General features: G+C 33.4%; 1 protein-coding gene across 1 annotated transcript in view; it reads left to right on the top strand.

Moving 5' to 3' along the window:
- The window catches only part of LOC103273992 (MAM domain-containing glycosylphosphatidylinositol anchor protein 2-like), a 647680-nt gene that overhangs the window by 555619 nt on the left and 65123 nt on the right, over positions 1–26938 (top strand). The window contains exon 5 of the mRNA XM_008071450.2: positions 6779–6911. Coding sequence (XP_008069641.1) covers positions 6779–6911 — 133 coding nt within the window. The remainder of the gene's footprint in view (positions 1–6778; positions 6912–26938) is intronic.

Raw genomic sequence — 26938 nt, 5'->3', positions numbered from 1 at the left:
TCACCTCAGCCTCCCAAAGGCGCGGGATTACAGGCTGAGCCACCGAGCCTGGCTTATCATTCATCTCTTAAATATTTTTCTAGTTCTTCACATTTCAATTCAGAAGTGACCTCTTCCTTGAACAGTCATCACATACTATAAGAAAGGGATTGACTGTAGTAGGAAACCACCAGGGGATGGGGGACACACCTTATCAACAAGAGTACCTGTATAATGAGCATTTGTATACCTAACCTTAAGTTGTACCCCACATCTTTAAAATTAAAAATTAAAAAAAAAAGAAATGACCTCCTTAGAGAAGTCACTTCCCAAGCTGTCTCACCTAAAGTAGTGATCACATCTTCATCTTTCTGTATTGCCTTGTTTATTTGATAGCATTTAATACTTTTTAAAGTCATTCTCTGTATTTGTTTAGATATTTATTGTTTCTAACATATATGCTCAATGTTTTTCCCACTGTGTCCCAAGCATTTAGAAAGTACTTTATACAGAGTATGTAGTAAGTGATTATCTGTTCATTAAAATAAGGCTATAGTTAATTTTACATATTTTCAACTGAAATATGACTTACATGTAGAAAAGCACATGTAACATAAATATGCAGCTTGATGAGTTTTTAGAGACATCATTTCCATTTTGGTAGCTTGAAGATTAAGAAACAGAACTTTAGAGCAGTTCATGTGCTTCATTGTTGTAGTTAATGTAAAATCATCAACTGGCTTTTTCTTAAAATTTGATAGTTATAACTTGCTGTGGTTAGCATAACATTTAAATAAATTGATATATTTTTTATCTTTTACAAAGAACTTGAATAAACTAGAGATTTGGCCATGTACAGATTTTAGTAGTTCAAGTGAAAATTTTTAAATATAAAACATTACAGTGAAAGAAACAAATGTTGTTTCCAATTGATTACTGTGACAGCATTTATAAAAAGGGCAAAAAGGTGAAAAAGCATTGAGAATGATATAAGAAATGCTACAGACATAAGCAACCAGTAGAAAGCTTGGTGTGGAAAAATGAACAAATCTAATTTTTACAGATTTTATATTGTATCTTTTCTTTTTAAAACCCATTCGTCAAGTGTAGGTACACGAGGGGCAAGTTTTTCATTAATACTGCTGGGTCTCTGACCCAATGAGTGGAGTTTGATAGTAATCCTTGCTACAAGCGGGGGGAAAAAAAAAAGCCATTATGAGTACATACTATGAGTACATTTTTATTAGGGAATATATCAAGTGGAAATGACCAAAATTTAAGTACGTTGTGCTAGTCCACAAATATTTGTTAAGCAATAGATATAAAAGCTCCCTGTTAGGTGTTGTGGGAGACAGGATATTTCTGTCTCCAAAGAAAGAGAATTTACTTAATTGATGATGTCAACAAGGTTTCACAAAGTACGTCTGTATTTTTTTGAATTACACTTCAGTTCAGATAGAAACAGAAAAAGATTAATATCAAAGGGAGGATAGCGTTTTCATAACAATGACAAAGGGTTGAGAAATCATAAAGAGCTACATCAAAATTGTCATAAAATTAATTTCATAGGAATGAAGTTTGTATGAAGAATAATGAAAAAAATTAATTTGCTTAGACTACAGAGAGTCGTACATGACAATGTTATCAACTTAGTTTTTGAAATGGCCTTTCAGTGAAGAAGCAACTTATGATTTTCTAGCATGTAAATGACATTATGGAGTCATGTCTGGTGGTAGCATACAGAATGACTGGGGTAAAGGTGAGCTGTAGTTCTCTGTAGTGAAAAGTGTATCACATTAGCCAGAATAAGTGCTCAAGCAATATTTGTTAAATTAATGGTTGATAAGTGTCTAAAGCAAGTGTCATACCTGTAGGATTGGAAAGGAAATGCCATATGTGGAAGAAAATGGAAGAATGAGTCAAAAGCACTGGCACTGTTGTCATAGAATTTGGGGAAGGAGAAGCAGTAAAGAATGGATGATGACATCAGCTCTGAGTCCAGATTATGGGGAGAATGATGGTGGCTATCATTAAGAAAGTGATGCTATGCTAGAAAAGTGATGTGAGATTGAGGGGTCAGTAAATGGAGTGGGATATTGAGCTCTCTGAGTTTGATATGACATGGTATGCCCAACTGATGAAAATGTTCACCAGGTGTGATCAAGGAACATGAGATGAGGGCTGAGGTCACAGATAGATATGTGGGAGACCTCATATAAAAGAGGTCAGGGGTCAAAAGATATAAAAATAAAAGAGAAGATCAACAAAAGATAAGCCTTTTGCTCATCGACAAAGTGTTATGTATGTGGGGTGTGTATGTGTATGTGTGTATTGAGGAGGAAGATGAATAACGCAGGAAAAATAGAAGTCAATAATTTAAAAAATATGAATCAGCAAAAGGAATTAGATTATTTTAGATTATCTGAAGTGATTCAGAAAGAAAAGCATAATCAAGGGCAAGACAGCAATCGCTAATAAGCATTGTAACTTCCATAATAGGAAAATTTAGAATTTTTTAATTAAAATACTATTGGTGACTTTTACAAGTGAGATTCCTTTTGCTTAGAGAGTTGTCAGTTATCTATACATAGGTGTTAACTGAAACTATGATAAAGGATCCAATTCCACTACGGATATAATAGTAGAAGATTACAGACTTCAGTAGATAGAAAACAATATGGTAAAACAACCAAGAAAAGACTATTATATTGATAATTAATTACCCTTTCAAGCGGGGATTTCAAAGTAGCAAAAGTAAATTAAAGTGCTAGAAATAAGTATGCAAGCATGAAAAGAAAGGTTTGTTGAATTTTTACAATAGATCATCATTAATGATATAGGTACAGTTTCAGTGGCATGTTGGAAAAGTAGTATCAGAAAATATGAATTAAAAATAATTTGTCAGTTGAAACAGAAACAAGAAGTCCTGACAGAGTATAATTAACTCTATGTGAATAAAGAGACTTTATTATTAAATATATATCTCAATGACACTGTTCATCACCTAAGAAAAATATTCGAGAATCATTATCCCTTTGTGGTTGCTGTTGGAATACTGACTGCATGTAATAAAACTTTCAGAAAGACCAGAGGTTTGTTCTTTTGGGGGATAATTATATATATATATAGTAACTGAATATATATCTTATTACATTACAAATATGTGACTACATATATCTATATATATCATCTATACAGGTCATTTATCTTTCTGTTAATTTTCATTTAAATTTTATTTCTTTTCGTGTGGTTCAGATTTTGTCTGATTTTTGTTGTCATTTAAAATTTCCCTACAAAGCTAAAACTGTAATCTAGATAAAATTGTTTCTAGAAAAATACACCCTCTTTCTTGTTTGTAATGTTCACAAATAACTATTGATTATATATAAAAGGACATTTTTATTAAGTGCATTTAATCTCTGATTATATTTCATCGATTTAACATCTATCGAGTTTATATCAGTGCCAAGTGAATAGTGAATTCTGGGGAAATAAATTTGTATAAAACAAAGCCCTGAGTAGTTATAGTACTTTTAATTGAAAAGGTATTAAGTTAACAAGTGTCTGCTCTGTGCAATGTGTGCAGAATATAATGCCGAGAGCAAGACAGGCATAATCTCTGCTCGCTAGGCACTTACTGGCAAAGGGAAGAGTCTGGAAAAAAATTGTATTACCCAAATAAGTGTAAAAATGAGACTGCTACAAAGAAAAGCATGTCTCATAAAGAAACAATTACTCCTGCTTCAGAAAGTTGAGGAACAGCTTATCTGTGGAAGTGAAGAGTGCTGGCATCCAAGAATGAGATGGAGTTGATTAAGCATAGGGATGAACAGCCAGCCATGTGCAAAGGTTATGTAGAAGGAGGAAGCTGGATGTGTACAAGGCACTAAGAGAGTAAATTCAGACCAGCGATGCACGGAGACTGCAGATCATACAGAGTTGACAGTAAGTTTATGTTGGCTCCCCAAAATTCACTGGTGTGCTTATTTGTAAAAACAATAGCCAGTCATTCATGTGTCTTAGCAGGGAAATGGTATCAGACTGTTCATATTAAAAGTGAAAAAACGGTAACTATAGGAGGGTATGCAAATGTTAATAAACTTGATTTGGTGATTATTTCACAGTGTATATCAAAACATACATACAATTGTGCACCTTAAATATCTAAGTTTTTACTTGTTATTTATATCTCAATAAAGCTGAAAAATTTCCGGGTTAAATTATGAATCATTATGCTTGCTTACATTCTTAACTATATGAAGCACAATCATGGGTTTTTTCAGTTAAATGTAGCAGTTAGAGCACTATGATTAAAAATAAATAAAAATAATCCTTGAGATTGAACATATTGAAAAGTTAATAAAAGGGCCTAGATTCCTAAAAGAACTAGAATTTGACCTTCCTTATGACCCAGCAGTCCTCTTTCTGGGAATATACCTGGAGGAACTTAAGTCACTCTACAAAAAAGATACCTGCACATGCATTGTTTATTGCAGCAATACTTACAATAGCAAAAACATGGAACAACTGTGCTGTCCATTGAAACTGAACTGGATAAAAAATGTGGTACATATACAGGATGTACTATTATGCAGCCATAAAGGACAAAATTATGAATTCACAGCAACTTGGATGGATTTAGAGTCTATCGTAGTCAGTGATTTATCACAGAAGCAAAGAACTGAGTACCAAATGTTCTCACTCATAAGTTGACCGTGAACATTTACCATGATACTATAAGAAAAGGATTGGCAGTAGCCGGAAACTGCCAGGGGTGGGGGGCACATAACATCAGTAAGTGTACCTGATCTCAAGCCAGGCAAAGTGGAGGCCAAAGGGAAGCTCAGACTTTACCTGTACTATGACCACTTATATGCCTAATTCTGAATTGCACACCACATCTTTAAAATGAAAAAAACTAAAAAATAAAATAAAAAGGCCTAGCTGAGAAGAAGATATTGAATATATGAATAAGAAGTTATAATTAAGTCTAAATTCTTGTTATTACAGAAGAAAGAGTGGGATTAAAGGAATAAATTTGAAGTTCAGTTTAGGATATGTTGATTTTTAGGTGTCTGTGAAGCACCAAAATAGACACGTTGAGGTAAATGTTTGGTGTGTGCTTCTGAAACTTAAGAGAGAATTCTGACACAGGGATACAGATAAGGGGGCAGGTGGGCAGGAAGACAGGGCTTGTAGTAAATACTAATTGGCAAGGATAATATCTCCTGAGGAAAATTTATAAAGTGAGGTGAAACAAATAGAATTCTAGGAAACACCACTAGTTAAGTGTTAAGAGAAGAAAGAAAAGTTAAGTAATCTGAGTACTAAATGTCACAGAGGTAGCAGGGTTAAGATGTATCATCTTATTCATAAATTATCTGAGTCAAGTCATTTTAGCATAATATTTTCTTTCAACTATTTTTTTCTAATGAAGCACACTTTTCTAGGCACTTTATATAGTTAATATAGAAAAGGGTGAGTTTTCAATATAAATTCCAGGAACACACACAGTCTTTTGTATATATTTATGTGGGATACGTTTATGTAACACTTTTAAAAATAAAAATTAAAAGATACAAGGCTATTTTTTATACCAATGAGGAAGATGATGAAGGTGATTTCAGACCTAATTTTGATAGTGATTGGAAAGAATTATGGACATGATGCTTATGTGCATTGGAATAGAGATTCATTGACACATTTGGAAAACTTTGTGCCTATGTCTAGGCAAGCTTTCTTGCAAATGAATGGCAATGATTTTATGTATTGTCATTAGATATTCTAGTACTTCTCATTAGCATATAAAAATATTTCAAATTTTTACGTCTTGACTGAGGCTACACAGGTAAAGTGGCAGAAAGTCATTGTCCTATACAGGTGTTATCCAGAAAAAATTAATGTTTTGAAAATTGCTATCCCTAATACTATAAAGTCAATGGGACACTGTTTTGCTATCACAAAAAGAAAGTTACTTATGAGAGGAATTATTTTTTAAAATGTATTAATGACTTTAGAAGGTAAGAAATCTCAAGGGAGCTAATCTGAATTGGGCAGAAGAGGTTTTTATTTTTGTTGTTTGTTTTTAGCCCTTTGAACAATTTCAATCTAATGTTTTTACATAGTCTTTTCTAGCTCACTAAGATTTTGTAAAATATTTCTGGCCATTTGTCTGACGTGGATCTATCTACAATTTTACAAATTTATCTGGAGACCTATCCCTTGATCTCCTTGGCATACAATAAAAAGAACAAAATAACATAAACACTCGTGAATACTTCATTCAATTTTAGATCTGCCACGTGTTATCTACATATACAAAGTATTTATGTTTACAAATTTAATTATCTATTATTAGATTTACTTCATTAATTTTGTTCCCAAAACAGTGTTTCATTTATTGGATCTTTCATAGACTTTTGTATAAATTTTCATGTTGATGTCTGCATAGATTGCAGTGTTTGTTGAACAAACTCCATTATTAAGTACACTGCTCTGATCTTTGCATAATGATTTGCATAACTACCACCAGAAATAGATTTTTCCCGCTAGGAAGCTAGTTTGCAAATAAAATGTTATGAATTTTTATTGTATTATGTTAGTTTTTATTTCCAGGCATACTTAATATTACAATATTATTTTAAAATGTGGCTTTTTTGTCATTAGGATATTTTCTTTAAAAATAAGACTGCCTGCCATATTCTGACAATAATATGATTTAATACAACATAATGCCATGTTTTATTCATTTATTCTGGTTACTACTGGTTTTTACTAATGACCTTTTCTACATTTTCAGGGTGAAACAAAGATCTTAAAACTAAAGAATCTTCGACCTCAGGACTATGCTAACTATAGCTGCATTGCTTCAGTGAGAAATGTATGTAATATCCCTGATAAGATGGTATCGTTTAGACTGTCTAATAAAACAGGTACGGAATTATCTATGCATGTTATATGTCTGTAATCTACAACAAATGTTGTAAAAGGCTCTTTAACTTTTCTATAGACTAAATGATTTTGATATTATATGTTGGAACAAACACCACCTTTTTTTTTCCAGAAAATTCTAGGATATCTGAAAAGTGTGGTAAATGGACACAGTAAAATTTAATTGCAATATACTTCATAAAATATGTTTGTATATATGCCATACAAAATTATAGCTCCTTAAAATACTGCATTCATAAGTGTCACAAACAAGCCTATTTCCAATGCCAAAAGCTACTTAAGCAATACTAAATTCTTCATACAAAAAATCATGCTATATGTTGCTAATTGAGTTTTGGGACTTCAAAGCTCAGTTGAAAAACAAAAACAAAAACAAACAAAAAAAACCCTTTCTTTTACTTTGTTTCAAGACAAGAAAGCTAATTGGTATTCCAGGTTTGTGTTTTTAGGACAATATTTTTGTAGAAAATGTCAAAACATTAGCAAAATTGCAACATAAGTTAGCCTGTGTTCAGTAATATAGACTTCAGAACAACTGTAAGCAGATTAAGAAGAAATTGTTAAGTGAAGGAGCAAAAACAGAGAGCATGTGAGTAAACCATCTTTTGTATGATTGTGTTTAAAGTCACTTTAGTAAATTAATATTTGAACTGGTTTTGAGAAAATCCAACATTTCACGCAACAAATGTAAACTTTTACTTTTAAATAATTATGTTCAACTACAGAATTTTAAAGTTTCCTTTCCAACTAACAAAATCTCGAAAAGTGTGGACTTTGTTTTGTCTGGGTCTAGGTTCTGCTCCTAGAGTACTAGTTCTTAGAAGTTGAACAAGTCACTTCACGCTTCTTTTCTTCATTTCCTCAAAAACTCATAAAGTTGTAAGAAAGATTTAATAAGTTGTTGTGTGTATAAAGGCTGTGGAACACTTTATTAGTTCTTGCAACAAGGACTTGGTCAGATATTTCAACTGACTTACTTGGTAAAAACATTAAATCTGGGACTTTATGAGAAGATATTTTTTAAGTGTGTTCATACATTGATTCATCAACATATATTTCATTTAGTTGGTAAAATTTTCACATGCTCCTTCTTTTATTCATTTATCTATCTATTCATCAAACACTTATCGGGCTCCTATTATGGGTCAGCAGTTGGCTAAGATGTAAATCACCTTAAACTAGAAAGTGCTCTATTAGGTGTCAATTAAGTCGTTAGAGAGAAGTACAAGAAAAATGTGAGAGAGGAAAGTAAACTTCATCAATAAGAATAAGAAAGGCTAGATAGAAAGTATGTTGCAGAAAAAAATAGAAATATACAAGTTTAGTGGATTTAAGACTTATAAAAGTTAATAATCTCATCTTACTGGAAAAAATAGGAATTCGGATATTAAAAACAAACTAATTTGGTTGCTCTTGGCATGAAATATGTTGTGATTTAGTATAGCTAATTTTGTTTTTCATAGTTTAATATATTTTTGAAATGCATATGATTCTGAGAGAAAAATTAAAAATAAAGTGAAAACAGGTCCTATGGGATAGGTAAAAGTGTAGCAGTGGAAAAGGGAAGAATGAAACAGTGAATACATAATTATTTATGTTACAACCTTGCACTTGAACAGTACTTTATAAATTTTTGAAATCTTTAGTATTTGTTATCTCAATTTATCTTTATAACGATAGGGGCATAAACAGGTAGATTTTATCATTTTTTTCATATCCTCTGACACTTAACAAACTGTTCTATAATAATCAATGTGTCCTCATTGACTTGATTTGAATTAAAACAAGATATACAAAAGTTCTTTAAAGACTAAGAGCTGTTATCAAATAATATATAATATTTTATGTTTCAGGCATGTATGGTTTTGTTATTTTCCAAGATCTCACATCTCATAAGGGATGGGGACAAGATGAATCCAAATGTTTGAAGAGTTACCGTAAATAGGAGACTGCCCAACTCTTCTCAGATTTTATAAAGCTTGAGAAAATGAACTTAAATATCAGAGTGTTTCATAAAGAATAAACCAGGGCTTCTTATCTTGAAGCTGAAAGGAAAGATTACCATGAAAGGAGACAGAATTCCTGCAGTCTTTTAAAGCAGCTGAGTGACTTTATTTCTGAGATGGTTTTTAACAACTGTCAGCTCAGAAAACAGTCTTGAGTACCTGTCCTATGGGGGGTACAGGAGTACCACAAATAGAGATATTTTGTTTAACCTTTTAGCTTTATGTTTCATTCTTTATTTTTCAGGTTCATGTGCATCTAGACTGAGTAACCATAAAAATCCATTATTCTCTTTTATAAATTATCTCACAAAAATTTTAGATTGATGTTCACTACAAATGAGTATTAGGGCTATGGTAAATAATTTTAAAAGTATAAGCTTGTACCTGTTTGACTCTTCAATAGCTGTAATCAGGTATGTCCTATGCCTGTTACTTTACATGTTCAACCAGGTTCACTTCAGAACTTTCCCCATATGGTCGTACACATACTTGAAAGGATTTGTTCATTTAAAATAGGTGAAATCATTGAGATAGCTTTCAAAGTACACAGAGAATAAATTAAGTTTAGAGCATCCTCATGAAACAGGTCTACACACTGACAAATAAGTGCATGTATGATGGTCCATTGCTCTTCTAACATTGGAAAAAGAACCTGAGTCACCATTGCTACAGTTAAAAGTGAAAGTTGGGTGCTTTGTCTGATTGTCACTGCTTTGAATCTCTAAGTGATGTAGGTAAAATTGCTATATATTAACTCTTGGTTTGCAAAATGTTAAAGAAAATACGAACATTATTGTGGGGATAAAATTATAAATATGGCCATAGATTTGCTTAATCTACTCTGTAAACCGATATGTTTATAAAAGTATTAACTTTGGAAATTATTTTTGTAATGGAGGTCAAATTGTCTAATCAGTGTACTTTTGGTATAGCAAAATTTAATTGCAAAATCTCCACGATCACATCAACTTTTTAATTACAATCTGTCTATGGATTTGATCCGCACAGTGTCCAAATGACATAGCATGTTAAGATGGAAACAATGTCTGCTATGTCTTAAAAGTTTTGCAACAGAGCAGTTGCATAATAGAGTACAATTTTTCTAGGTCCATTCATACCTGTTGAATTAGACTTTCTGGGAGATGGCCTGGAAATGTATACATTTTAAATAAGTTTAAATAATTGTTTTGGAAGATAATTAAAAGTAGTATTATTTGTTATCAGACTGTTTTTCATGAACCTGTTCATTTTATGAATAGAAACTTCTGTTAACAGAAATCAATTTTCCAGAACTGCTTAGAAAATCAGTACTAGGTATCATTTTAAAAATCAGTGTCATCTGTAGATTTACCAGTAACGTGTTTTCTTACTTTCCTACTGTAATGGACATAACAAATAGTGCTCATAATTGTATATCAGACATAGAAAGTGCCCATTCATTTTGCTGGCCCCTATTTTTTGCTTGGTATGCTATGAAAATGTCTCCTTCCACATAAGTGTCATTATGTATTGTACTTAAAGTAGCTGCTTAGACTTTATCATGGCAGTCCATGGAATTTTGTAAAAAATAATGTGCCATGCTTATTTATTTCTTGTCATGCACACTGACCAATTGACGTAATGCTATATCAGGGTCCAGAGGTTGCTGTGATTGTTTTCCTACTCCCATTTGGAAGAAAAGTGTTAGCTCTTGATTGGTAAATTATTTATTTTCATTTTTTTATTTTTAAGGATGTGGGGGTACTATTCAGGATTAAATATACAAATTGTCATTGTACAGGTAAAGTTTGGGTCTCACTTTGGTCCCTGCTTTGGTTAGAGATCAGGTACCTTTATTGATGAAGTGTGCCCCCACAGCCTGGTAAATTCTTAATGTAGCTGTATTTCTCATGGTTTATTAAAATAAGCCTGTTAAGATTTACAAGTTTAGGATGTTAATAAATTTGAAATTATTGTAATTATGGTAACTGAATATAAATTATTTTTTAATTTCTCAGATTATATGTATTACCAACATAAGAGCACATAGAAATTATGATAAAACAAATTTCATTTATTTTAATGTATTGCAAGCACTTATGGGTTGATATCTCTCAATTTCAAAGGCAAATACAAAATTAAATAGGTTACCTATATTAGTATGAAAAACATACTTTATATCTGCCTAAAAGGTGATGATGAATTCTATAAAAAAAAAAGGACAGGTAGGACTCATTTTATTTAATTATATAGATCCCTTGATTTAGTCTGCTCAACCATAGCATTTATAAAAACTGTCTAATTAAAACGTCTTCCTGAAATATGTATTAAATCCGGAATTCAAGTCATTGCAAAAGTATTTCTGACTATAGATACAGGAGAAGCCTATACCTCATCCATCTCTTTTCCCCTCTCTCCTTTATTTCTCTATTTTTTTTTCTTTCATTTTTTTCCTTTTTCCAGGATGTCTCGATAAATTATCATGGAAAAAGATAGAGATTAAGAAGCATCTTTGGTTTCTCTGTTAGGCAACTATTATTTGTTCTTGTTATTTTATAAAACTCACAGGGAAGTTTTAAATATAAATGCTTAGCATTGCGGTGAGTTTCACCAGAAAACATTTTTTTTTTTTAATAATTAATCAGTATTTTTATTATAGTTTTGTGGGGTACAGTTAAGGGTTAGGTGTACAATTACGTTTCATTCAGACACCCTGTTGATAAGAGGTGTTTTCCCAGCCCCAGACAGATATTTGCTACTGTTAATCCTATCTCCCTCCCCCCCATAGTTTCCTAGTACCGTCAGTCATTTTCTTATAGTATTACATTGGATGTTCAAGGTCCATTATATGAGTGAGAACATGTCAGAAAACATTTTGTATACTGTGATCGATTCATGATAGTTGTCTTTTCTGTTTAGAGGAATGTAACTGACACCTAAGTGTTATGAGAAATAAATTATTATTTCAGTTGTAGAATTGCTGATAGTTATAGGTATGAAACAAAATACAAAGCAATTCTTCTTTAGTGTGGTGTGCCCATTGTCATAGATAGTCAGTTTAAGTGAAAAATGAAGTAGCAGTAAAATTTTTGCTGTCACTTGCACCCAAGTACTAACCTCAGCTTTTTTTCTTAGCCATAAAGATTTTTTTAGCTTCTTGCCTTTGAATGACCTTCACAACATCTAGGTGATCAGAAACATCATTTAGTAGACTTTAGGTATATCTAGGCATATCTAGGTTTGTTAGAAACATATAGTGCAAATCTGATGATGTCCTGTATTCGTCAGCTTGGGGTGTCATAACAGAATATCTCAGACTGGGTGGCTTAGTCAACAGATATATATTCTCAGAGTTCTAGAGGCTGCAAGTTTAAGATCAAGGTACCATCAGGGTGAGGGCTGTATTCCTGGCTTGAAGGTGGGATGCTTTCTTGCTGTGTCTTCACATGGCCTTTGTTCTGTGCAAGCATTGAAGGAAAGAGAAAGCTCTAGCATCCCTTCCTCTTCATAGAAGGACACCAGCTCTGTTGGATTAGGGTTCTATCCTTATTATCTCATTTTACCCTAATTGCCTCTCTGGAAATCCTATTTTCAAATACAGTCACACTGGAGGTTAGCGTGTCAACATACGAATTTGGAATGGGAGGGACACAATTCAGTCCATAATGCTTCCCAAAGTACTGAAAGTGGACTTTGCATTTAGGGTTGCTTTTCCTTTAAAATTTCAGACATAAGTTTAAGATGTGTATTAAATCAAAGCAAGAAAATGAGTCAGACATTTCTTTTAAAAAGAGCCTGTTCTTCACTAGGAACTCAATTTAAAGAGATGACTCTATTGAGAGTATTTATGGCCCTATCTTGTTAACTTTGGGGAAACAGGAAGAAAGCAACTCTAAAGGTAGAAAGTAAGATGAACCTTTAGTGAGGGACCAATATCACTCTTGTAGCAGCATTATCATACATCTTTTCCTCTTTACTTTATTTTAAAGATGTGGGGTATAAGTCAGGATTAGGTACACCTGTGGTCTACCTACAGGTGAAGTTTGGGCTTCTCACTGGTCCTCACTTCCCCTGGTTTAGGATCAGATATCCTTAATGGTGTATTGTGCCATCATCCTCCCTCCCCTGGCAGTGCCAATCCCTCTCTTGCTACTGCCAATCCCTCTCTTGTAGTATTGTGAGTAATATTCAGGACCCACCCATGAGAGGGAACATGTAGTATTCAGGCCTTTGTTTCTGAGATAGATCACTGAGTACGATGAACTCTAAAACTATCCAAGTTGCTATAATCATACATTTTTAACAACATGATCAAAATATTAAAATAGAGACACAGATGATGTCTCAGTGAACCAGTGCATTGTTGTTGTTGCTTTTATGATTTTCTTTTTTTATGATTGCAAAGTTCATATGTGAAACAGAAGGAAAAAAATCATTTGACTTTTCACCTTGTCATGCACTAAAATTGGAACGATGAGAGCTTTAATATGTTTTTGTCATGGATAGCCCAAGTTATCTGAACAATAGGATTTTCTACTACAGACACCAACAGAATACAACAAATCTCAGAATATTTTTAATCTAAAGAATAAGGTGTTTTCTATAACTCTTTTGCATAAATTTTAAAGTTCAAATGTCTAAGGTTTAAATTTTGGTTCTGTGATGTTTGGGAATGTTACTTTAACTTCTCTAAACTTATTATCTTCTTAACAAGGAGGATGAAAAGACCCACATTATTTCATTTTGTAGGCAGTAAATAGTTGCAATTGGGTTATTAACCTAGGTAATAGGAAAAAAGGCTAAAATTTGTATCCTCAGCAATCATGGTTAGATGATGACAAGAATCTCACACTCTCTGCTTAGGACACAGTGTATAGCTTCAACAATTTCAGAAATAAATAGTAAATCATAGCTAAATTCCAATTTTTTGTCAATGCTTGAAGAAATAAGTCAACACCAAATATATATTCATTGAATGTAAATTACATTACTAATATATATTAGAGTAAATATGTTTATCATATTAGTTCTGCTGTATTTTATAAAACCTTTTTGTTATATCCTGAATTTACTCCCATAATGAAGAAATCTCAACATGTTTTTATTGTGACTTTAAATCAAGCATGCGAACCAGGTAAATACAACTTTTAAAAAGATGCTTTAATAGGAAAATAGAAACTGAATATTATCTCACCAAAGAACACTTACTGAATGTATTTTATAATCTTTAAAAAATAGGCAAAATGCAAATACCTTTCCTTTGGCTCAACCATAAACAAATGCTTTTTTTCCCTGGATACTCTGTTATTGTGAAATAAACATTTTTGATAAATCTTCATGGTAAAATGTTTGTGTTTTCTTCCAGTCTTAGCAATCCTCATGCAATTTAATCATGCGATATAACTAACTGTAGCTTTGTGGTCAGTATTAATATTGCAGGAGTGTGTGCACCATAACTAGGCAATATTTTAAAGATCCATATTGGTTTTGTGTGGAGCTTTTGGTTAAATTTGAAAAAAAGAATCTACATAGTAGCCCATATATTAGGGATAGTGTATCCAGTACATTGCTGTAGGGACTAAAAGGAGAGAAGATTGGTAGACTGGAAAATAATGGACAGACAGAGCATCAGAGACATCATAACATTATCCTTTTGACTATAAGTCTAGGCACAGCATGTATTCTGGTCTGCTGTTGTGGCAACTCTTTCCAAAACATCACAATCATTTCAGCTATTCCTTCAATTTCTGGTTTCTGTAAAGTCTGTTCTAGGAGTCAGCTTTTTATTTTCCTGATTACCACATGCTCGTCTTGCTACTTCTCTATTACTATAGAAAATAGGTATGTCTGATTGTTTAGTAATATGCTTTAGTTTATATTTTCAAAGACATTTCTTTCTGCCAGGTCCTTTTTAGCCATTCTGCTTTAGCTGCTATATTGTACTAGTTGAGCATTTATGAACTGCATTTTTCAATCACAAATGATGCAGTGAATCTGCAGGAAAGTCAGCAGTATTGATTTTTGATAGACATTCTATGTCATAGGAAAAATTTTATTGTAATTGTGCCCTTTTGTTATTTTAATGATGCTTGTTTCCTTTATTTGAGAAGAATGGAAAATATCAAGAAATCAGGCATAGAATTTTTGGCATAAATATGGTGATAGTTGTATAAAGCTACTCTTTTAAGTTTTTACTTTGGTCTGGCATTATGACATTGTGTTCAACCAAGCAAAAGGCAGGACTAAGTAAATCATTGCTAGATAGTGTTCTGTCTCTTTAGCAGAACTCAGCAACAACAATTTCATTGGTTTTACCAAAAAAGTGTGTAGTTCTGAAGTGACCAAATATAGAGCATTTTATATCATCTGATTTAGCAGGTAACAATAGATAGAATTTCTTCAAAATGATAGTCAAATTTTAAGTGCAAATTAAAACATACATTTCCAAAATGAAGAGAGAAAAAAAGTTAGGCCCAGCATACAATAAATAAACAAAACTATAGGAAAAACAAGCGGGATAAAATGGGTTCTTGCTAGATTTTTCCAGGATTGAATTTACTAAGACAATTGCCTGGAGCAGGAAAAAATTAAAAGGAAGAAAAGATATTAAATTCCTTCTATTCTTACTGTGTCTTTCTAATTTTTTTGATCAGGAATACTTAATAAAGACCTGCTCTTCATTGTTTATTATCTTTTAAACTTAAATTGAGCTCCAGCCGGGCTCGATGGCTCAGCCTGTAATCCCGCGCTTTGGGAGGCCCAGGTGAGTGAATTGCCTGAGCCCGTGGTTCGAGACCCACCTGGGCAACTTGGCGAGACCTTGTCTCTACAATAAATCAAAAAACTAGCCGGGAGTGGTAGCGCGCGCCGTAGTTACAGCAACTTGAAAGGCTGGGGCAGAAGGATCGCCGGAGCCCAGCAGGTCGAGGCTGCGGGGGCCGGGAGCGGCCACTGCGCTCCAGTCTGGGCGGCAGAGTGAGACTCCAACTCAAAAAAAAAAAAAAATTAAATAAATTGAGCTCCATCAGATGAAAACTGTAATGTTTGTGGTTTGTTCATTTTGGAATCATCAGTAAAAAACAACCCGATATGATATCCAAATAAATTTATGACACTATGAACTGTATAGACATATGATACTACATTTCTTTTCTTTCTTTCTTTTCTTTTTTTTTTTTTTTTTTTGAGTTGGAGTCTCACTCTGTCACCCAGATTGGGGTGCAGTGGCCAGAGCCTCGACCTGCTGGGCTCCGGGGATCCTTCCGCCTCAGCCTTCCTAGTAGCCGGCACTACAGGCGCACGCTACCACGCCCGGCTAATTTTTTTGATTTATTGTAGAGATGAGATCTCGTCAAGTTCGCCGGGCGGGTCTCGAACCCACGGGCTCACGCAATCCACTCACCTCAGCCTCCCAAAGTGCGGTATTACAGGCTGAGCCACCCAGCCCGGCTGATAGTACATTTCAAGGAACCCAGATATTTAGTGAATATGCAGTGGTCTGCATGCTAACATTGTATGTGTAAGCAAAATGTAGAATATGAAAACAAATTTAGTAAACATTATTATATGAATCCAGTTCCATCATATAATAATATGCAATATAGGTCTAATTTGCAAGCTACTGGAGAGTTAAATAAGCAAATTAATACAAGTGCATATTAAGAACTTGAAAACCAAAAATAATTATTTTATACTGAAAACAAACAGTATTATTTTTTGTCCGCAAAGATGTTTCAGTAGCTCACTAATTAGATGAAAAGGGTTTTACAAATATCTATATTTAAAAAGCAGAATTAGAATGTTAAAGCTGTATTTTCAGTAGCTTTGAGAAATAAGATATTGGCAGCACATTTTGTATGTGCATTTTTTTGTGTGTAGAGAGGAAGTGAATTTAGCGGTGATCTAATAATGTTCTATCTTTCACTTTAAGATAGTATTAAAAAGGTGTTATTGCCTTTTAATCTTTCCTTAAGCAATATGCCATTTGTGCAAGCTTACTTAATTCCTCTACATATATTACTTTACAGTATTATCTTATTCAAAAAATAAACACCTCCCTTATCACGTAGCAGCATTGTCATAGAACATGGCAACAATGTGCTCTGAACATCTGAAATTTCAAGATAAGAACTGTAGCTCATTAAATAGTTAGACTTGAATCGACTCTTGTTGAAATTAGATCCGTAATAATAGTATTAAGCAGCAGTAAGTATTCATGCTAAGTCAACAAGTAGTGACACTTGCTACAAGGTCTATAGTTTAAAATTGTCATTTTTGTCAGTGTAAAACACTTTTTTATGGCTTTGTGATTCAGTGCAGTAAATCAACTCCTAACCACATGTAAAAGTTGGAATAAAATCCCACTGTTTGGCATATTTATTTATTTAAATATAGTTTTTAAAATTTATTTTATTGCTACAAAAATTCTAAGCACAAAATCTGTATAATTCAAGTTTTAACTGTACCTTAAATTATTGTTAACTATAATTACTACGTTGTACAGCACATCCCTAGAGCTTATTCATCTTGCTTAACTGAAACTTTATGCCTGTTGATTAACTCTGATTTTCCTCTCCCCCTAGCCCTGGCAACCACAATTTCGCCTTTTGATTTTATCAATTTGACTATAGGTACCTCATATAAGTGGAATTATACAGTATTTATCTGTCTTTGACTGGCTCATTTCACTTAGTATAATGTTAAGGTTCATCCATGTTGTCACATGTTGGAGACTTCCCTTAATTTTCAAGGTGGAATAGTATTCATACATTATATATACATACATACATATATATATATCACATATTACTATTCATTTATCAGTCAATAACCAATTAGATTGTTTCTGGCTCTTGGCTATTGTGAATAGTGCTGCAGTAAATATGAGAATCAGAATAAATCTTTGAGATTCTGATTTCCTTTCTTATGGATAAATAACTAGTCCTAGAAGTGGAATTGCCGGGTTATATGGTAGTTCTCTTTTTGTTTTTTGGGAAACCCTCTGTACCATTTTCCATTGCAGCTGCTCCATTTTGCATGCCCAATGATGAGGTGCAAAGCTTCCAATTTTTTTACATTCTTGCCAACACTTTTTGTCCTTTTAAAAAATAATATTCATCTTGACACATGCGAAGTGATAGTTTACTGTGGTTTTGAATTGCATTTCCCTGATGACTGGTAATGCTGAGTATTTGTTCATATACCTGTTCTCCATTTGTTTATCTTCTTTGGAGAAATGTCTATTCAAGTCTGTATCTCACTTTATTTTACTTTATTTATTTTTTATGGTCTTGAAACGATAAGCAAGAACTTTATTACAAACTATGGAAAGTTTATTATTGGCAACACAGTATTCTTTTCATTACTTTGGGCACATTTATGCATATATCATCTTTAGGAATTGAGGCCCATGTTTGCTCTATGATCGAGGCCCATGTTTGCTCTTTGATAGAGCCCAATCACTAATCTCTTAAAGTCATTTGCATATGACTTTAAATCTTTTCAAAGTACTTTCCTACACCATTTTCTCATTGGAGGCTCATGATACCTTTATTGTGAATAATAGTCATATATTACACATATCATACATATTTTCTTTCTTTTTTTTTTTTTTTGAGTTGAAGTCTCACTCTGTCGCCCAGACTGGAGTGCAGTGACCGCTCCCGGCCACCGCAGCCTCGACCTGCTGGGCTCCGGCGATCCTTCCGCCTCCGCCTTCCAAGTAGCTGGAACTACAGGCGTGCGCTACCACGCCCGGCTAATTTTTGATTTATTGTAGAGATGAGGTCTCGCCAATTTGCCCAGGCGGGTCTCGAACCCGCGGGCACAGGCAATCCACTCACCTCAGCCTCACAAAGGCGCGGGATGACAGGCTGAGCCACCATTTTCTATTATTTAGTCATCCTTAATAAATCAGCAGAATCTTCATAGATGTTAGATATCAGTTTTGTATAAATTGGCCAAAGATATTTATATCTCATTTTAACATTGGGTTATTCATTTTTTTATTGATTGCTATTGAGTTTTAGGGTTTTCTTACAAATTTTGGAAATTAACCCAAGTTGGATATGTGGTTTGCAAATTTGTTCTCCCATTTCATAGATTGTCTTTTCACTCTGTTGATCGTTTCCTTTGCTGTGCAGAAGTGTTTGAGTTTTAATGCATTCTCATTTGTTTATTTTTTGTTTTATACCTATTTTGAGTTGATTTTGGTGTATGGTAAAAGTTTGGGCTCCAACTTCATTCTTTTGCCATGGATATCTAGTTTGTCCAACACCATTAGTCAAAGAGACTATCTTTGGGTTTTCTTGACACACTTGTCATCAAATATCAGTTGACTATACATTGGTGGATTTTTTTCTTGGCTTTGTATTCTATTCCATTTGTCTATATGTCTTCCTTTATGCCAATATTATAATGCATGGAATAGCATGACTTTGTAATATATTTGAAATCAGCAACTGTACTGCCTTCTGTTTTGTTCTTCTTTCTCAAGATTGATTTGCCTATTTGTGGTTTTTGTGGTGCTATGTGAATTTTAGAATTTTTTCGTATGTCTATTTAAAAAATGTCATTGAGATATTAAAAAAGATTGCACTGAATATGTAGATAGCTTTGGACAGTGTGGATGGCTTAACAATATTAAATCTTCCATTCTATAAACAAGGATGACTTTTCATTTGTTTGTGTCTTGTATAATTTCTTTCATGAATGATTTATAATTTTTAATATTAAGTCTTTCGCTTTCTATTTCTAGATATTTTATTCTTTTGGGTGTTATTGCAAATGGATTGTTTTTCTAATTTCTTTTTCAGATACTTTGCTGTTAGTGATAGAAACAGAACTGTTTTTCATTTATGATTTTTTACCCTGCAACTTTACTTAATTTTCTTAATGCAATTTCTAAAATTTACTATAAATAAATAAGATCATGTGTTTTGCAGAGACAAATTCACTTTTTGCTTTTCAATTTGAATGCCTTTTATTTTATTTTGGTTTTTTTTTTTTTTTTTTTTTTTTTTGTCTAATTACTCTGGCTATGACTTACTGTTGACTGACTGCTGAAAATACATTGTGGAAGCAGGCATTCCTTCCAGTCTTAGAGGAAAAACTTTCAGTGTTTCACTATTGAATATGATGTTTTCTGTGGACTCTTCATATATAGTGTTTATTATTTTGAGGTAATTTCCTACTATTCCTGGTTTATTGAGAGTTTATCATGAAAAGATGCTGTACTTTATCTAGGGTATTTTTCAGGGCAGGTCTTAATGATTTTTCTCTCTAATATTAAGACAATCATGTGAATTTTTTATCCTTTATTCTGTTAATGTGGTATATAACATGAATTTATTTTTTCATGTTGAATGACACATTTATTTTAATTTTTCTTTATTTTATTATAGAAATGTGGGGTACAAGTGATCATTAACTGCATAAGTAGGCTGCATGCAGGTGAAATTTGTGCTTCCAACTGGCCCTCACTCCCCCTGGTAGTTGACCAGGTATCCTTTGTGTTGTCATGTGTTCCCTACCCTCCTCCCTCCCTCCCTTTTCTAGTAGCACCCCACAACTGCCAATTTTTTATGCTCATGTCTATTTTTCAGGGCTCACTTATGAGTAAGAACATGCAGTATTCAGTTCTTTGTTGCTGTGATACATCACTTAGTGTGATGATCTCCAATTTCATCCAATTTGCTGTGAAGTAGGTGATTTTGTTCTTCTTTATGGCTACATAGTAATCTATCGTGTATATATACCACTTTTATTTTTTTAGACAGTCCACTTTCAATGGGCAGTAGGGTTGGTTCCATGTTTTTGCTATTGTGACTAGTGCAGCAATAAACATGCATGTGCCGGTGTCTATTTTGTAGAATGATTCATGTTCCTCTGGGTATATTCCTAGGAGAGGGATTACTGGAATCATATGGAAGGTCAGTTTTTAGTTCTTGTAGAAATCTCCACACCACTTTCCATAGAGATTGAACTAGCTTGCACTCCCACCAACAGTATAAAAGTGTTCCCTTTCCATCACACCCACGCCAACATCTATTGTTTTTTGACTTATTAATGATAGCCTTACTGGAGTTAGGTGGTATCTCACTGTAGTTTTGATTTGCATTTCTCTGATGATTAATGAGGTTGAGCGTTTTTTCATGTGCCTGTTACCTGCTTGTATGTCTTCTTTTGAGAAGTGGAATGACACATTTATTTGTAACAAATAATGCTGTCAATCCTTTTCTCTCTTTTTTCCTTTTTATTTAATTAGCTAAGGGGATGGCATTTTAATATAAACATAAAAGTTAAAAATACTTTGTATGCCTTTGTTTGAAAGGAAAACATCTTCCAAAAACATATAAAGCAAAATTTAAATATATCTAGGATATTTTTCACGGCAGGTCTTTATTGAGGTGCCTTCACTGCTTAGAATTAGACCCCTCATTCTGACACCTTCAATGTACATATATTCATTGGAGGCTAGAGTAACAATTCAACCATGAGAATAACTAGGAGTATTTGATAAGGTTTGGGGTCCACTTGACACTGTACTTGTTTGAGTTGTCATCCAATTCATGCACTCAATATATGATATAATTATCCTATTTTAAAAACTATGTCTAGAATTAAAAGTAACTGATGTCAGGTGTAGTGGCTCAAACCTGTAATCCCAGCACTTTGGGAGGCCGAGACAAGAGGATTGTATGAGCCCACGAGTTCGAGACCAACCTGGGCGACATGGTGAGACCTCATCTCTACAATAAATCAAAAAAATTAGCCAGGTGTGGTGGCACGTGCCTGTAGTTCCAGCTACTTAGAAGGCTAAGGCAGAGCCAGCAGGCTGAAGCTATGGTGGCTGTGAACATGTCACTGCACTCCAGCCTGGGTGACAGAGGGAGACTCCAACTCAAAAAAAAAAGAGACATGATTATTATAATACTTGAGTGTAACTATGAACGTATGTAATTTACATGCTTTTTTCTGTCCTTTAGTTCAGTAGTGTATTCAGCAAAATATAAATCACTTTTTTCTTTTTGCCTACCTTTTGTATTTTATAGCAAACCTTAAAAGCATAAGCAAAAATTTTTTTCTCATTCTCTCTTTCTTCCCCTCTTCCTCTTCTTCTTTGCTTTCTATCTTTTCTTTCCTCTTTTCCTTTTAATATTAAATTAGCATTGCTATTATTCTACATTCCAGGTTTCTCATATTAGTCTTTTCAACTTTGTCCATTCACTGTTCATATTTTAGTCCATGCTACAAAGTTGGCCTAGGCTCAGCGTAAGAGTATGAGCTCTGAAGACAGACTATCTATATCTTCTCTAGACTCTACCATGGAAAACTATGTGTAAATTTTGTGTCTCAAATCCTTGTCTTACTAATAACTCTAAGTTTATGGAGATATTACTCATTTTCTTTCTTTCTTAAACTATCCTGCCCAATCTGTCATTTTGGGAACTTTGGGTGAAATAGATGGAAGCTAGGTTAATATTGTTTGCTGTTACCTTATTTACTAGTCTATATAATAATGTAATCATTTATCATATTCTTTTCTTGCTGGCAAATTGCCATCTGCCACTGTTACTCTTCATTTTCCTGTAGCAGAAAGTCTTTGTTTAAATTTCCCTTTCTTGCCTCCTAGATTCTGAGACTGTAAACCACTGAACTGTTAAAATTTTATGTGTATCAGTTGTGAACACATCCTGAGCAACAGTTTAAGAGCCTCTTCCATAGACACTTCAGAATTTAGGTTTTGGAATTATGACTTAAGAGGTTCACAAATCCTTTTCAACTTCTATTTTGGATAGTGGATATTTTTGGAATTTTGACTAGTAAACCAAATTTGTTTTTACTCTACCTCGATTTTTATAATATAATGGATAGCATCAGTATTATTCTTTCTTTTTTCTTTTACAGAAAAAAGCACTAAGTCTTTTTCTGGCTTAAATATCATTAAGCTTTTAAATGAACTTGGAAATTGTGACCTTTATTTGTTTTGCTCTGGAGTTTATCTACAATATTGTGTATCCATCTCAAGCAGACTACCTAGATTAGGATCCCATTCCCACCTTTCACCAGCTATATGATTTAGGGCAAGTTATCTAAACTGTTTCTCAGCTTGATGATAAGTAAAATAAAGTAATAATAGTACCTACTTCATACAGTTAACTAAGTTAATATATGTAAAGCTTTTGGAGAGTGCCATGGTACATATTAAGAGTCATAATTGTCTCCATCTAATTGCAAACTATACAAGGGCAGGATTTTCATCTGTTTTGTATTAATATCTTCAATGCCTAGTATACAATTTGTACTTAAGAAGCATATTTTGAATTAGCAATTTTTCTTAACATAGAATATAGGTACATCTCTCAATTTGCAATCAGTTTATTTTGTTGTAATCATGACCTGACTAATTAAGCTTCTTATGTAATTGTTAATCTTTCCTATATTATGGAACCAATTTAGACATCTGAGTAACCCGAGCATACATATGTCATAGAATAGGAGGCTATATGCCCCAGGAATTTTCCTAATTATGGTTAAAACTTGCTCCAAGGAATCCTTTAGAAATTGTCTGACAGAATTTCTTCATTTTTAGATTGATCCTCTAAAAATGCAGAGACCAAGCAGAGCTAAATGTGTTCAGTATTATTCCTTAAGGTTGGTTATAAACAAATGCTAGCCAAAGTTTCAATAAAATGAAGTTATAAAACATAAAATGTTTCAAAATATAACACTAAACTGAAGTGTCCCCAGAATGAGTAACAGAAGTAATGACTAATCTGTATCAGATAAAATCTTTTCTCCAACAGAGAATATATTTCCAATATGGTACAAAATGAAAATACATCTATGAGATCAACACTAGATGCTGTTAAAGGTGATGTCTTTATCTTTTCTGCTGTTGCTATATTACTCTCACAAAAGAGCCTTGAATCTTGACATTTTAAAAAAATCTGTATTGAATTGACTACATACTGGTCCTCCTATGAAAATGGCCATGTGTTCTTTATTTTGGTTTCAGTGTTAAAATTTGGCTTAGTTACATGGTTCCTTAATGGTAATGTTTGATGGCATAACCAAATAAGGAATTAACTATAAAGAGGTGTAAATAATAGACTGTTTTATGTTTTGTGTGAGTAGTATGCTAAATTTTGATGAATAAATTATTTGCCATTTCAGTGTTAGTAATATAAAACATGGTTAAGTTAAAATGAATTAAACAATGAAATAACTGGCAGGTCTTCAGAACTAGAATTTATCAATAAGCGGTTCATGAAATTCTAAGTCATATGTCACATTCTTTCACATTATTTTTATTCTGATTATTTTAAATTAAGTTTATGGTATATAGTCAAGACTTAAATGGAGTTTCTGTTCATCAATTTTTAACTTAAGTATTCTTTTATTCAGTAAGACTTTATTGAATACCTAATTCTTTGTCAGATTCTTTTCTGGGTATTGGTGGTCAAATATAAGAAGCACACCCTTTTCATCCTGATACCCTTCCTATTACCAAATATCTCAAGTGAAAGGGTAGGGACACATGTTCTAATGAGGGGGTATTATAAATAACTACTCATACAAAAGAAGAAACAACTCAATTGACCTGGAAAAATATCTGGACATTTTGGTGAAAAATTGATATTGTTATTATAGCATAATATATTATCTGACAACTGGCTTACTAAGTTGACAAGCAATGGAAGAGAATTCCAGGCAGCAGAAATAGTTCACGATCTGCTAATCTTCTGATGAAGATATCTTTACAATCTAGTACCACACTCAATATGCCAGTGTTTTCCATAAAACAAAAAAATTTTATGGGAGATAAACTCTTTAGTGCAAGGTGTTTAGCTTGGATTTTTTTCTCCATCTGTGATTCTGTAATAACAAATAAATGCTCAGTTTCTTGTAAACTTGAATGAGACCAAAATTGCCAAGCCCTCACCTAATGGAAAGAATAGTAATGGATTGTTGGACAAGGGAGGGAGATATTTGTGATACTAAGGTTTTTCTTCATCATGTCTTTTCAATGTTTATGAAGACCTTTCAGGCTATTAGTTATTAATACCCCAACTATTTGGTATAGGTTATGAACTGTAATCATCTTTTTTTGCTTTATTGAACCAGGAACTCAAGTTCTATTTCTAGCTTTTCTATTTATATTGTTCAGTGATTAGATTCAAATGTAAGTGTCACTTGTTGCATTTTGTAAAGTCTCAGTTCACTGAAAAATGTACCTTTTGGCAGTTTTCTTTACTAACTGCGCTTAATGGCATAAACGTTGTTGTCATTTGAGACAATGGAAATCTTGGGAGAGAGCCAGCTCTCTTTTGTTAAGTTGTAAATTTCTGAGTTAAGTGATGCTTTGTTTTGTTGACTGATATATTGTGGGTGACTATCATAGGGCCTGATACATAGTTTATGCTCTAAAAATGTTTATTGAATAAAGGAATAGGGAGTGTATTGTCTAGGAAGAACACACAATGTCTGAAAACATTCATTCACTGATGATGATGAAATCATAGTAATAACAGTAATAATAACAACAGATACTGTGTCAGGCAAACAAAACCCATCTAGGAAATCTCTGGTTCGGGACCCATGATCATATGAATTGGCTCTCTTCTAAAAAAAACTTTTATGCAATTTTCCATGAAGGAACACACTTACCCTGCCTTCTCAGCCATTTCCAGGAATATCTGTCTTGTGAATATTAAAATAATGAGAAATGCATTTTAGCTTCAATATTTGTGGGAAAAGTTCACTCCTACATTAAAAACTATTTATGAATACTATTTCAAATATTGTCATATGCTGGAGCATCATTTTAAATAGAATTTCCCAGTATGATATCATTCTTGGGCTTCCTGAGAATCAATCAATATATGAATGATAATATTTGAAAAGTAAGCCCAACTAAATGAGTAGATTATTTTGTTTTCAAATCAACTTCTAATACATTCTCTCGTCTATATTTTGTGAAATTCTCACTGTCATTGTGTTTCAATGAAATACATGCTGAAAATGAATGTCAGTGAAATATGTAAAAATAGCGATATTTTTATCTCAGTAAAATGCCTAGTTCCTTCAAGAGAAATATTTTTCTGTTCCTTGAATCTATAAGCATTGCATAAGCATGTCTTTTTTCATACAAGTTGAATTTGGTTTGCTTATATGTTTGCTTACGTGGTATATAAATTTATGTCCTACAGTTTTAAAATGTAGAGTTAATTGTGTTTCTAACCTCCTCTCTCTTTAATTCATACTGTGTGCATATTCATTTAACTGGCACCTGTATCCTGATGGATAAATGTTCATTCAGTTACCACCGTCCCTTCCTTGTTCTTTATTTCTCTATTCTTTGCATATCGTCTGTAGCCATTATTGAATTTACATGGCAGCTACTCCATAGCAAACACTGAGAATGCTCTGTTTCTCCCTCCTAGCCTGGCCTGGAGGTTACTGCAGTTTCTTTGGGCAGATTCTGTATTATTATAACTCCTTCTGTCTGAGCAGTTTCTCTGAATGCAGGAATGAGTTCAGCCAGAACACAAGACTGGAAAGTTAAGGCGCGCAGAATAATTGTCAATTAATGCAGTCCAGGAGTGGATGGATAAACACCTCAATCTCCTTGTTCTTCAAAGAGATTTCTGAGGTGCCCTCTATTTGATCTCTCAGGAGGTTCCCCACAGCAGGGAGCTGAGTTCCGAGTTTCCCTGCAGTGATAATCTGCCCATTAGTGCCCTTTTATTGGCTTTTCTTTCTTCCTTGTTGTCCTTCTCTGTTCCTTCAACGTGTTTACTGTGTCCCAGCCCAAATGAACTGCTGTGCCATGACCTGTTGGAAGGGGATTCAAATCAAGCTGATGCTATCCTAACTGAGCATTTTTAAATGTGGAGTTCGTTCTGGTGTGTGTGTGTGTGTGTGTGTGTGTGTGTGTGTGTGTGTGTGTGTGTGTTAGATTGGAAAATATAGTTTATTTAGAAAGTAAATTAGAGAGAGAGAGAGAGGAGATTCACCTT

Source organism: Carlito syrichta, unplaced genomic scaffold, assembly GCF_000164805.1.
Source record: "Carlito syrichta isolate Samal-C Ts95f unplaced genomic scaffold, Tarsius_syrichta-2.0.1 Scaffold314333, whole genome shotgun sequence".
Lineage (NCBI taxonomy): Eukaryota > Metazoa > Chordata > Mammalia > Primates > Tarsiidae > Carlito > Carlito syrichta.
This window is presented reverse-complemented; position numbering and strand designations above follow the sequence as displayed.